Consider the following 15,039-nt stretch of genomic DNA (forward strand, 5'->3'; position numbering starts at 1 on the left):
TTAACCGAGTCCTAGTGGTCGTCTTCCATGTCGGAGTTGCTTGTTGGAGATCGGAATCACATCGGAAAGTTGGAGCAAGATCCGGGATGAAGTTGATGGTCCAAATGTTTTCAAAATATATTCTAGATTTTGAAATTCAAGGTTCTGATCCGAAACATGTACGAAAACTCCGTAATGGGCAGAAGCAACGGAATGGGTCAACCCACCCGAAAACGAGTCCGAAATACGTTCCATAACAACTTATTCTGAAGGATGTGGTTATTTTGAAGAAAAAAAATAGGTTATAGTTTTTAAAAAGACACACAAAAAAGGTTAGTTTACTCAATTTCCACATAATAAATTCCATTTAAATAACATTATCAAAATGAAAAGGCTTCTTAAAAGTTAAGATACATTGAAAGTGTTTGTATTTTTGTTAATTTTGAGAAAGGACAATTAGAAGAATTTGTAGGAGAAAATGTGAATTTGCATTTTACAATTACACCCGTAGCGGTAGAGGAGTAGTGTAAGATTGAGGTCTCCAGTCTCCACACAACACATAATACGAAGGGTTCTACGATGCGCCACCGACCCATTCGGGCGGATTTTTTCGATCTCCTACAAAACCTATCTTTTCACAATCTGACCAGGTTCTGTTAGTTTACCTTACCAATATCATCATCACTCTCCCTCTTCCTCTTTCCCCCCTCTCTCTTTTCTTCTCCGGTGTCATGGTTTCGGTTTCTCCTTGTCGGTGTACCAATCACTAAACCCTAATTGTCCGTTTATCTTTCTATCTCTGTTACTTCTGGTAAGTGGTTAAACAAAAAACACACGCTTTCCACGTTTGATTTCTGTAATGTTGGATTGGGTCACGATTAAATTACTGTAATTTGGATTTCACGTGATTTGATCGGAGAGATCCGACTAATTTTATTATTGGGTATTTTTGATTATTAGGGAAAGAAAAAGATTGTGTCTTTCGTGAGGAATTGGATATATGTCCGTCAATCAATCAAAGGGTAACAACAACGAGTCGCAACAGTACAGACGATCCGGTCGATCTGGTAATCCTGCTACGCAAAGGAACTTTTCAGGTGGTGGTGGTGCCGGGAAGGGCGGCGGCGGCAGTACCACCGCCCCTCCTTCCTCTTCGTTAAATTCCGGTAAAAGGTAAAACTTAATCGGGTCTTGTTACTCTTTCAATACGTTTATGTGAATTTAGGGCTTGTTTTTTATTTTTCTTAATGCTTTCATATCTGGGATTCTTTCATATAGCTTTAAGAAGGTGGTTAGTAATGCACAAGGAGCACAGAATAGGGTACTCGGTCAGAATCCGAATGTGAATTTGAGTACTTCAAATTCTCCCGCTGTTGGCAGAGCTGTGCAGAATGGCGCACATATTCAACCGCCATTAAGTGGTATGTTTGCAACTCAATACCTCGCAACAACATTCAATTTGGATAATTTTCTTGTTTTTTAATCTACTTTTTATCCTAGTAAGCTTAAATTTGTGGGCTTTATTGTTTTCCTTCAACCAAACCATGACTAAATTAACATTGTTTATTTTGATCATTGTAGGAACCCCTGATGCTTCATCAACAGGTCCTACTGTAAAGCCAACTGATGCATCAGTCCAGAAAAGCACCCCAGGTCTGCCAAAGGCCCCACAAAGTAATGCTGTTCCTTCTGGTTCTAGCTCTACTGGTGCAACAGGTCCTGCAACTCCTGTTAAAGGTTCGACTATAAAGATTGTATTGTTTGAAATATGAATTGTGATACATTTTGCACTTTACTTTTCATGAGTTTGACTAATGGAGGTCTTTAGTATAAACTAAGTCTGAGTTGCATTATTTACAAGGTGTCTGTTGATATATTCTTCTCTATATTTAGGCTCAGCAGATGCTTCTAAAGGATTTCCTCTTCAATTTGGATCCCTCAGTCCTGGTGTCATGAACGGAATGCAGGTATTAATTATGACCTTTCTAATAGATTCTGAATTCTGAATTGTGTAGTATCATCAATCATGACCTTTCTAAAATCATTATGTTATGGTTTTTTTTTAGGTACCTGCCCGAACCAACTCTGCCCCGCCAAATCTGGATGAGCAAAAACGGGTCCAGGTGTGTGTTTCTTGTTCATTGTTTCGTATATTTCTAACATAAAAATATGTTAAATCTTGATAATGAATACCAATGTAAAGCATATTATGTGGATATTTTCTTGCAGGCTCGTCTTGAATCCTTAAAAGCTACTTCAAATCAAAATCCACCTGTTCCAAAACCAAGGAAAGATGGTGGGAGTGTTGACCAGTCTAATGTGAGTGAACCCCATCCTACCCCTAAAGAAAAAAGGGATGTGCTTTCTTCTTCTTCTTCTACTACTACTACTACTACAATCAAGCCTTCTGGTCCTCCTATGCCTTCTATCCCTAGTGTTCCAATGCAGATACCTTTTCACCAATCCCAAAATTATCTCCAATTTGGTGGACCAAATCCACCATTGCAATCACAACCCATGGTGAACACATCAATGCCTGTTCCACTCCCCATGCATTTACCAGTTGGCAACCCCCCATTTGTCCCTGGCATTCAGCATCATCCAATGTCATCTCAGGGGATCATTCATCAAAATCAAGGTCTGAACTTCACCTCTCAGATGGGTCATCAGATTGGAAACATGGGAATGGGTATAGGACCACAGTTAGGGCCACAATACCAACAACAGCAGATGGGAAATTTTGGTGGGACCCGAAGAACTGTGAAGATCACTCACCCGGACACCCATGAGGAGCTCAGACTCGATAAAAGAACCGATGTGTATCCAAATGGTGCACCCTCTGGTCCAAGGTCACACCCTCATGGCCCACCATCATTCCCCACTCCACACCCACACCCACACCCACACCCAATGAATTATTATCCAAATTCTTACAATACCAGTCCTATGTTTTACCCTCCACCTGGCTCTAGTAACCCTTTAACTAGTGCACAGATCACTCCTGCTTCTCAGCCACCAAGGTTTTACAATCAGCAGCCTTCTAAACAGGTGACAGTTAAACCTGCAGTGAGTGCAAGTGCACATGGGGAAAAGGCTGGTGACTCACTACCCATTGACAAAACTGAGATTCCTAAAATTCAAAAGCCAGGTGGAGAAAGTCAGTCCACTCTTCCTCATAAAGAATCTGAGGTGGTCGCCGGAATCTCTTTACCGGAGCCTGCCGCTAGCAAGCCGTCTGCTTCTTCTGTTGCCACTGAGGATGCCATGTCACCTAAGCATCCTACTGGCAAAAAGGTACAAGAAGCCCTTCATGGTGATGATAGTGTTCAAGAACCGACTTTATCCTTGGAAACCAACAAGGATGTGGTAGATGTTAGTAAGAAAGTTGATGGTGATGAAAAAGGTCTTATATCTACTGAAGTTATTGGTTCAGGGGCTGATTCTGACAAGTCTCTTAAAGTTGAAGGGCCGGTAGGTGAAATTGTCGGGTCAAAAGAAGAAAGCAAGGATTCTGTTGACCAAATTGAACTTAGCACTGTGGAGACTGTTTCCATGGTGACTCCTGAAGCACAAGAGAAAGAATCTTTAAACAATATAGATGTTAAATCATCGGTATCAATTCCCACTTCAGAGGTTAATGTCCTTACTGCTGAAACTTCATTGCTAAATTTAGAGGAGGGCCCACATGCTGTCCTAGAGACACCAGCTTTGACTTTAGAAGTAGAGGGTTTGGTTGATAAAGCTGTTGTTGAAACAGGTAAGGTTAAGGGTAGTAGTAGTAGTACACCTAAAGGGAAGAAAAAAATAAAAGAAATCTTGAAAAATGCTGATGCACGAGGTTCAACTTCTGATCTTTACAATGCTTATAAACGTCCAGAAGAAAAGAAAGAAACTTCAGCTTCTGAGATGGTTGAATCTTCTTCTGACATTATAACAAAGCAAGAACCTGTTGATTTGACTAAAAAAGATGTTAAATTTGAGCCAGATGATTGGGAAGATGCTGCAGACATTTCTACCCCTAAACTGGAACAGGTAAAACATAACAGTGAGGTTGACAATGAAGGAATGACTAAAAAGTATTCCAGAGACTTCCTCCTGAAATTCTCCGAGCAGTGTACCGATCTTCCGGAAGGTTTCGAGGTAACAACCGACATAGCTGAAGTCTTGATGGGCTCAAGTATGGGCCCAAGCCCACATCCAAGCCCACGACCAGGGGGTGGCCCACGGCTGGACCGTCGGTCAAGTAATGTAGGTGAAGATGACAAGTGGAATAAAGGGTCCGGGTCCGGTCCCGGGCCCATGGGTCCAGGGCGCGACATGCGGGTCGGGATCGACCCGGGATATAACGTATCCGGTTTTCGTGGGAACCATGGTGTGTTGCGGACCCCACGCCCACAGCAACCTGGTTACACCACCGGTGGTGGCATTCTCTCCGGCCCGATTCAATCCCCGGGCCCGCAGGGCTACCGTAATAACTCTGATTCCGACAGGTGGCAACGTGCGGGTGGCTATCAGAAAGGGTTAATTCCTTCCCCTACTCCAATGCCTGTGATGCATAAAGCTGAAAGGAAGTATGAAATTGGAAAGATTACAGATGAGGAACAAGCAAAACAAAGGCAGTTGAAAGGTATTCTAAATAAGTTGACACCTCAGAACTTTGAGAAACTCTTTGAACAAGTGAAACAAGTGAACATAGACAATGCGGGTACTTTGTCTGGTGTGATTTCTCAGATATTTGATAAGGCGTTGATGGAACCAACTTTTGTTGAAATGTATGCCAATTTTTGTTCCCGGTTGTCTGTGGAATTGCCTGATTTTAGTGAAGACAATGAGAAGATTACTTTTAAAAGATTACTATTGAACAAATGTCAAGAGGAATTTGAAAGAGGTGAGAGAGAACAAGCAGAAGCTAATAGAACCGATGATGAAGGTGAAGTTAAACAAACGGAAGAACAAAGGGAGGAGAAAAGAGTTCAGGCGAGAAGACGTATGTTGGGTAATATCAGACTTATTGGTGAATTATACAAAAAGAAAATGTTGACAGAAAGAATCATGCACGAATGCATAAAGAAATTATTCGGTGAAGATGAGGAGAACATCGAGTCATTATGCAAACTGATGAGCACAATAGGGGAAATGATTGATCACGCAAAAGCCAAAGAGCATATGGATGTCTACTTCGACATGATGTTAAAGCTGTCGAATAACATGAAACTTTCATCGCGTGTACGCTTCATGTTAAAAGACGTAATCGACCTCCGAAAGAACAGATGGCAACAAAGACGAAAAGTCGAAGGCCCGAAAAAGATCGAGGAAGTACACCGCGATGCAGCCCAAGAGCGCCAGGCCCAAAGTAATCGACTTGCCCGTGGGCCCAACCCGAACCCATCTCTTAGACGTGGTCAGGGTCAGCCCATGGACTTTGGGCCAAAAGGGTCGAATCTTTTACCAAATCCTCAAATGGGTTACCGTGGGTCACCACAACAGACACGCGGGTATGGTAATCAAGATTCGCGATTTGAAGAAAGGCATTCGTTTGAAAACAGGACTTTGTCGGTCCCGTTAAGGCCCGTTGGAGATGACAATATTACCCTTGGCCCACAAGGCGGGCTTGCTAGAGGGATGTCGGTTAGAGGACAACCATCTATGAGAGTAATTGGTGGCCCGAATCCAAATGGGTACGGGTCTGGACCCGAAAGACCGGGTTATGGGCCACGAGATGATTTGGGCGGTCCAAGATACTCCCCGCGACCTGCTTACGAACCGGAACAACATCGGGTCCCGCCATCTTCACCTCCGCCACGTGGGCGAGTGCCTACCCCCCCGCAAAGTGGGTCTTCGGATAAGGTTTTGTCTGAAGATCGGTTACATGACATGTCTGTAGAGGCGATTAAAGAGTTTTACAGGTATTATAATTGTATAATCGATGTTTTTTTTTTGTCTTCTTAGCAATGTATTTTTATTTAACAATGTTTTTTTTTTTAATGTTAGTGCGAGAGATGAGAAGGAAGTTGCTTTGTGTGTAAAAGACCTAAACGCCCCTGGTTTCTATCCATCGATGATATCGATTTGGGTGACGGATTCGTTTGAAAGAAAAGACATGGATCGGGAATCACTTGCTAAGCTTCTAATCAATCTTACAAAATCTCAAGAAATTATAAGTGAAGAGGCCCTCGTTAAAGGGTAAATAATATATCTTTTTTTTTAATTAACACATACTTACACGTTTAACTCTGTGTTTTTACTTTTTGTACGAATATGTTTTTTCAGATTTGAGTCTGTTCTGATGACATTAGAGGATGCGGTGAATGATGCTCCAAAAGCAGGAGAGTTTCTTGGCCGAATGTTTGCAAGGGTAATATTGGAAAATGTGATACCGTATAAAGAAGTATGGCGTTTGATATATGAAGGTGGAGAGGAGCAGGGGCGATTGGTGGAAATTGGTCTTGCAGCTGAAGTTGTTGGAGTGATTCTAGAGATTGTTAAATCGGAGAAAGGTGATTCCTTTTTGAATGATTTGCGTGAGGCTTCTGATCCAAAGCTAGAGAAATTTCGGTTTCCTGGAATTAAAAAAGCAACGAGGTTAGATAAGTTTATTTAGATCGATGATCATAAGTAAGGATGCTCGTTTTATCTTTGTTAGAAAAAAAAAAAAAAGAAGAAGAAATTCAAATCTTTAAATCTTTTATGGGTTTGATAGGGGGATTGGTATATATATCTATATATCTATATCTATTTGTAGGAGGGTTTTTGGTCCTTCGTTGTTATTGTTCTCGACTTGAAAAATATTAACCATGATCCTTAAAAGGTTCAAATGAGCATCTAGATTTTACATGACTTATGGTTGGTTATATACTTTTTATATTTGAATATGTATTTTGTGTGCAATATATTTGTTGGTTTTTGATTGTTGGATCTTTTTAAAAGTATTTTCTGATATTAGATTGATGATTGTAGAAAATATATTCCTAGATGACCTGGCAATGACTTCTTTACGTTATATAATCTAAAGTCTACTCTATTTGTCTTTTTAAATTATTATGTGGGGCAAATATAGCTTTCATCTTTCTGCCTGCACCAATTAAACTGTGGAAAATCGCTGTGCTGATAATTAAATACAATCCAATAGTTGTTTATATATAATGACTCGTCGTATGTTTTTGTATAATAGTGTAAGCTATGGGTCAAATGTCAACAACTAGATATTTTTTTAAAAGAAAAATTCATGCAAGCATGATTGATAAATTAGAAATTTTCTTGAAAAACAAGAATAATAGGTTACAAATTAGAAAAAAAAAAAATTAAACCCAAGAATAGTTTATATATTTCATGACAAAAGTTCTAAATCATGTAATTCATCTACAAAATCCGAAGTTCAAATACCATTGTCAAAGTGACCTGGTTGTGATTAATTTAGGATTCCAACATTTTAAAATGAAGTCAATTTGAAGTTTGAATCTCAAAAGCTTCAGACCATATTCTATTAGAACGAATGTATAATAACGAATGTATAATTATGGCAAGTATTCTGTTACAAATTAAAACTTTTTAAACATCAACATAACCTCATATCTATTTCCGTGACTTGTTTGTAAATTGTAAATATTCTTGGTAAATTTGAAAAAGATAAGTTATATTTGTGTATCGGTTATGTTTGCTTTTTAGTTTGTGTCAAATTAATATCTTATATTTTGTATTTATAGGTTGAATATTCTTTATTATGTTAGATTTTGGGTTTCTAACTTAGATAATTCAATAATCATGTTTAAAAAATACCTCCTAAAATCTGTAATTTCGACCCTACTAGTTAGGTACCACGAAATCGATTTGGGATATTCCAAGAACAAATCGACTTTGAATACAAACTTATTTCAAATTTGAAGAAGACTACAGTTAATAGGGAAAAACGACTTCTTTTAATGGATGTGAATATTATGTCATAAAATGTGGGCAAAATCTATTTTATTTATAAGATTTATTTTTGTTTAACCTCGCTAGGAGGCTCTCCCCCCGCCCTTTGGACCCTAGACCTCACCAAGGGTGTTGCCCCTTGGAACCATGTCCCTATGGACATTATAGTAATACTAACTACACATAATATACCTTGCTTTGTTGTGTTTTGAGAGACATAATGCAGAGAAAAGAAGAAGCAGTTTTTTTTATATATGAAGAAGACTACATTTAATTAATAGGGAAAAACGACTATTTTTAATGGATGTATAGGTCATAAAATATAAGCTAAATCTATTTTATCTATAAGATTTATTTTTGTTTCGGGGCGCTGCCCTTTAACCTCACCAGGAGGCTCTCCCCCACCTCGCCAATGGTGTTGCCCCTTGGAATCATGTTCCCATGGACACTCCATATGAACCCTTATATTTCTGAGTCCACATTTATTAATCAAAGTGTATACCTCACACCTTCAATCTAAAAAAATAAATTAAACTTATATCTCGATAGTAATACTAACTACACTAAAATATATTGATAACATTAAAATCCCTAATATATTATTATTATCTCAAATTTAGATAAGTTTATATATATTTGAAATCTAGATAGTTTATTTAATATTAATGATGTAAACTAGTTGAAAAACTAATTGTTGTATTATAGTCTACCGGATAGTTGATAAACAAACTGGAAAAGTAATAATATTTAATAAAAAAAAGAAGTTAGTAATGATGATAACAAATATAAAATGACATAGAATATAATTATATTAACAAACAATGAGCAACCAAGAATGTCCACAATAAAAAAGTTTTTTCACAAAACCTTTTACCAAATCTCAAACCCAAAAAGTTTACAAACACTCGTTATAGAAAAAAAAATTCATATAGTTTCTTTATGGTCAATCATATAAAAATATGCAATAAAAAATGATATTACTTTTAGCCATAAATCTTGTTAATTAACAAGCTTTGTGAAGAAAAAAAATTGTTTTAAAAAATCTCTCCAATAGCTTCTTAAAATTTTGAGACCTTTTTCCTTGAAAAAGTCTCTTTAAATGAACTTTTAAAAAAGATTCTCATAAAAAACTTGTGAAAAAGATATGAATTTATCAATAAACCATCTTATATAGTTTCTAAAAAGTTAGTTTATAATTACGGTCATAATAAACATTGTATTGCAATAAATTAAAATAAAAAACAAACAAACTACGTTATGAACGTCCAAGTGGACCTAAAAACTGAACATCAAAAAAATGCAATTAATAAACTGAAAAATGTACATAATTCAACAAGTTGCTCATGTGGTGATTATTCCGTGAAAATACGCACCATGTTCTAACAACCAATTTGTACTTTTCTACATTCAATATTGGGTTAATACTTAATAGTTCAAAACCCTGATAGACTAATTATTATGTCTTTACTGTATTATAAATTAATTATTAATTATAATATTTATTAAAATAAACATAACTATTAAAATAATCACAGTGGGTAATTCTCATCAAAAATAACAATTTTACCGTAAAACTATATTATATTTTTACAGTGCATAATTCTGAGCATCAAATTTAAATGAATTAGATTCTAAAAGATATATTTATATTTAAACTGTAGATGTTTAAACTGATTTTTAGTTGGTTTTGTTTCAACTTAATGTTATTTTATTATAAAGTATAAATATCGGTAGATTGGAAAAGCGCAAAGACGAGAAACCTACATCAATTTATATCAAACAACAAAAGTGTTGGTAGCCAAAGCCTCGGCTTCCTTGGCCTATAACCTTGCGAGTAACCAACTCAAACGATGGCCAAACAACCAACAACAAAGAGAAACCCCGTTCTTCCAATGCAACCGATCTTGGATTGGACCAAGTCCAACCCAGTTGCAAGGCGGTCCCACCCCAACAACGACAACAGATGATCTTTTAGCAACAATTAACGGTTTCTTTCTATCTATTTAAGATGATGACAAATATACAAATTTAACATCTCAATCAAATTTAAATTAAATTTAATGACATTTGTCACTAGATAGAAGATAGTATGAACAAAAAAATAAAACTATTCGAAATTGTTTTGTCTATAACTTTTTGACCAATCAATTCACGATAACTTGTGGATTAATTTTAGGATCACGATTTGGTCAACATATTTTGTTTTGTTTTGATGGAATATATGTGTGGTAATTGTATGCTTTAATATGTTTTATGAAACGGATAAAAATAAAACTAAATTTTTAATAAAGTTTCATGACTAAATAGCTTAATACATATTTTTTCCTTTGGCACTCTCTTATAAAATTTCATGGATTAAATTGTTCAATACCTCTAGCACTCTCTTATAAAATTTCATGGACTAAATTGCTCAATACCTTTATAAGTATCACAACTTTGGTGGTTTCTTTTTTCTTATTTACTAGAATCCCCTTGTTAGAAATCTACTAGGGAAGCTTGGCTTATGGCCGGTCCTGAAGAATTAAATATCTTCAAAGACTCAGGACGAGCTAAAAAAATAGCCCTTATTGTTATTACAAATTTTTATTTTTAAATAAAAATATATAGAATATATAATAAAGAATTGTATCATGTACATCTGTCCACTTTGTTGCCCTCCAACGCCCCCATGCTTGGCTCGATCTATAAGATAATGTTATATTGGTTTCTCAACCACCAAACTCCCTCTTCCTTAATGTACAACTACACAAATAATAGAGATTTGGACTAACATATGGCTTTGTTCCCTTATCATTCTAAAGTATTCATTACTTGCTACTCGTCCACATGCAAGAACCCTTATTGCAAGTTTGGGACTTCCTTTTAAGCTTTCCATATTCATATCCCCAATGTACAACAAAGTCATATTAAATAAAGTGTAACATCCCAGAATATCAAGAGTAAAGTTGAAGGGCTAAAAGTGTAATTGGGAAAGGGCAACTCGGCGAGTCCACGAATGGACTCGGCGAGTAGGGTCGCGACTTTGGTGGCGTGTTAAGTGGCCAACTCGGCGAGTTGGTGCTGAGTGGAGATAACCCTAATTTCAGAGGATGAGCCCTATATAAAGGACATTATACCCTCTCCCCAGCCTCCTTACCTATAACGCCCGTAGATCAGGGCTAGTCAATTTAGAGACGATAAGCGTCAAAAATGACTTTTTGATAAAAGAATATTTAGAATGGATAATCTTAACTAAGTTGTAGTATATGTTACAAGGATTCCGTACATATAAAGAACGCCGAAATCCGAGTTATAATGAAGAAGTTATCACCTGTCGAAGTTTCGCGACAAAACCGGCACGACACAGCGCGACGTAAAAAGTGAATTTACGTTAGAATGATATTTAGCCATAGCAATCTGAATGAAAGTCGTATAATACGTTAAACCGTGAGCGTGCATAAAAAGAACGTCCAAATCTGACTTCGTATGAGGAAGTTATGATTTTTCTAAGTTTCGACTTAGCAGTATGCAGCCCGAATACTCGATTTGAGACCGAGCAGTTTTTAGCTAAAACAATCTAAACGAGAATCGAAGATCTCATTAATTGTAGTGAAACGATAAAAAGATAGGCGAAAACGGACGTCGGATGAAGAAGTTATGAATTTATAACGGAGTTTTCTTGTCCCGGCCTACTAAAAATAAATAATAAAAATAAAATCAAAATTAGCCGACGGAGTCTAAACAAAAGTTGTATAGGGTAGTCTCACCTACGCGGGGATATAAAGAACGTCGAAAACGGAGTTCGTATGAGGAAGATATGAATTTTTGAAGTTTATTAAATATTTTCGATATTAAATTTAAATATAAATTTTCGATATTATCCAAGGGGGGAGTCAGCGAGCTGATCCACATTACGCCCAGCGTAATGTAAGATTATGCCCAACGTAAATCATGAATCCAGACCCTATAAAAGGGAGTTGAGTGCAGCCGATTCATTTGCTCATTTCTCTTCTTTCTCTCGCGTTTTTGCATCGTTTTTCGTGCAAGAATTATCCCGAAGCCCCGGTATCATTCCCGAGCTCCGAAGCAAGTCCCGAGGCCCCGAAGATCCCGAGAAGTGAAATTCCCGAGCCGAAGCTTTGCCCGCTAGGAGCCCAGTTTTTGTGAAGATCTTCCAAATCTACCGAAGAATACTACTTTTACAAGCCGTAGTGCTGTCCGATCATCTTCTGATCAAGTGAGTGTATAGCTACTTTCTTCTAACACATAAATATAAAGTATTAGCTATGAAATACGTGCTATGTGTTATATATTATTTGTCTATTTGAGATGGGCTTGGAATTGATGTTTTTATACGGGTGTTAAATGATTTAAATTATGCTTGTATTTATATCTACAAAAATGTTGGGTAGAACATGGGTAGATGGAATAGTTGGTCACACTGCAGACTCGATGTATATGGCTAGACTCGGAGGGTGGACCAGATGGACTGTTGGCCAGTGCGGCGGACCAGTCACACAGTAGACCCGAAGTGCATGGTTTTTCTGTGATCGGATATGATATGGCATGTTATGCGTGTATGGTATATGTGGTTGGTATTTTGGGGATATCTCACTAAGCTTTCGGGCTTACAGTTGTGGTTTAATGTTTTCAGGTTCTTCAGGAGACCGTGGCAAGGCAAAGGCGTGATCGTACCGCTCCTCATGTTTATGTTTTGTGATGTGATTCTGGGAATACTCTAAATTAATTGTATTGAAAACCTTTTTGTAATAATTTAATGAAATCGGGTTGTTTTTGAAAAGTTTAAACTGGTTGGAATTTTTCGGTCGTTACAAGTTGGTATCAGAGCCTTGGTTTGAGTGAATTGGAGGAACACTCGTGTGACTCCAGTCTCAAATCGAGGAGGGTTTTCAAAAGTGAATTAAAAATGGTTTTCAAAATGGATAAAGGAGGACGCGGAGGTACGATCAGCCGGAGCCAGTAAGTAACCCCAAAATACCATACATGATAGTTGTTTTGAGCTTTAATAGAACAGCATGCTAGTGCTAGGCTAGGGATCTTCAGTATTTCATGATAATGTTGCCTGATTTATGATGCCTGTTGGCCTATGGTTTCCTTGTGGGAGATTTCCAGTGTTCCTCTAGTAGTGAGGGTTGAGCGCTTGTTTTGTGTGTTTTTCTCTAGAGTGTTGTGGAAGTACTTAATACAAATACGGGTAGGTGTGGAAGGTTGTACGAGCCCGTACTACTGAAAGCATGGGACCCATACGCGTATCAGGGAAACCATGACCTCTAGGGTTGGATTGGGAGTTGGTTCCCGGGTTTGTGGGAAGTATCTGAGATATTGTGGTGTTTTTCAGTATGGAGATTCCGAGGCATGCTGGGAGTGGATCTGGGTCAGGATCGGGAGCAGGAGAGGGAGTTTCGGGCGGGTCAGTACCACCCGAGGTTATTGGTCAGATGAGCACGTGCGAGTTGGATGCGAGGATTCGTGAGATCCTGCATGATGAGGTTGCTACGTTGTTTCAGGCTGAGTTGCGGGAACTGTTTGGGTCGACCAAGACCGCCATGGTTGAGTATTTTGATGAGCGCTATGCAATTGCGAGAGCAGAGGCAGACTCCGGTGCAGTCGCATCCGGCGCCGAAACGATCCAAGACCATTGATTCTAGATTGGGAGATCAGAGCAGCCACACTTGTGGGAAGTGTGGGAAGGGTCACACCGGGGTTTGTAGGTCCGGTGGTGCATGTCGCAAGTGCGGAAAGGAGGGGCACTATGCGAGGGATTGTCGGCAGGCAGCCCCGGGTCGGGATTTGAGGATTTGATATCATTGTCATCAGGTTGGACATTTGAGGGTCAACTCTCCACAGCTTGCTGCAGGACCGGTGCAGGCTCCAGCACCGGCCACATTGACGATCACGGGTGGAGGTTTTGACATCCCCAATTTCACGGCCAGAAAAGACCGATTTGTTTATGCTTTGTTTTTTAAAATCAGAGTAATCTTTTAAAGAAAACAGTTGCGGAATTTGTTCCCAAAACAGAATATGATAAAAATTATCAAAGCATTTCTTTAAAGAAATGTATTTTCATTTTATAACAAAATCTCGGGATGTCATGTTCAATACAGACCAAAAGCATAAACAAAACAAAATAGACCTTAAAACAGTTATAGATAACTACTGGCCTATAATCCAAAATCTCTCGTTAAGTCCACCAACTTATACTCTTGTGCCATTACCTGTAATGCAAAGAAAACTGAGTGGGTCAGGCTTGGGAGCCTGGTGAGCATATAGGGTTTTCAACCCACAATAATATAATTGTTATATTTAATTATCAAACAATCAATCCAATTACCCACCCCCATTATCTTCCTCTATTTCATAAAGATTTACCCTAAGAACCAATTACACTTCTCCCATTTATTCCTAAGAATTGCCCTAAGGAATTGGCACAAAGTCTAGTGCTGCCATGGTTCTTAGATTACCTCTGGTGAATACGCAGTTCAAAATAATTAATAAACATCTAGTTTAAGAACACCCATTGAACACACTCCGTTCAATAATACCTAATGAATACCTAGTTCAAAACACCTAATGAACACCTAGTTCCAATATCCCTGGTGAACTCAATCACCTAAGGAACACAGAGTACGAAAACTCTTAGTTCAAACCACGTGATAATAATATATATCTCGATCCTACGAAACCACTAATATTATTAACACATATAAATCATATTTCTAAAACAATCTATCCCATCCCGTCGATCCCCACATGCTGACCTTATACAATGATCTTACGAGGTCTTAGCCTAAGGAAATCGATATGAGCAACAACTGACGAAGCTGCTTCGGAAATTCCCTAGCAGCAAACGAGGATCAATAAAGACATCGAATGAGGGGAATGGAATAAGTTTCACCACGAACCTTCGTTCGTAAAAGAAAGAACCACAAGACATTTTAAGTCAGGGGTAGTTATCAATGCCTAGGCTGTGGTCTGAATATCGTGAGGTATATAACCCCCGACGCACCTTATCCGGCAATGGAAACACTGACTAATGCCTAGGCTGTGGTCTGAACCCCCAGACTCACCCTATCCAGCATTGGAAACGCTGATTAATGCCTAGGCTATGGTCTGAATACATGAGGTATTTCACCTCCAGACGCACCCTAT

General features: G+C 38.2%; 1 protein-coding gene across 1 annotated transcript; it reads left to right on the forward strand.

Annotated features, from left to right (window-relative positions):
* Positions 1-644: 644 nt before the first annotated feature.
* On the forward strand, positions 645-6,816 carry LOC145101715 (eukaryotic translation initiation factor 4G-like). Its single transcript, XM_079038990.1, has 9 exons — positions 645-790; positions 940-1,152; positions 1,258-1,400; positions 1,561-1,716; positions 1,873-1,946; positions 2,046-2,102; positions 2,209-5,885; positions 5,971-6,162; positions 6,250-6,816. The coding sequence occupies exons 2-9, from the start codon at positions 980-982 to the stop codon at positions 6,578-6,580; spliced, it is 4,803 nt and encodes a 1,600-aa protein (XP_078895116.1). The 5' UTR covers positions 645-790; positions 940-979; the 3' UTR covers positions 6,581-6,816.
* Positions 6,817-15,039: the final 8,223 nt, after the last annotated feature.

The sequence above is a fragment of the Lactuca serriola genome, chromosome 4, assembly GCF_051521515.1.
Source record: "Lactuca serriola cultivar US96UC23 chromosome 4, Lser_US96UC23_V15, whole genome shotgun sequence".
NCBI lineage: Eukaryota > Viridiplantae > Streptophyta > Magnoliopsida > Asterales > Asteraceae > Lactuca > Lactuca serriola.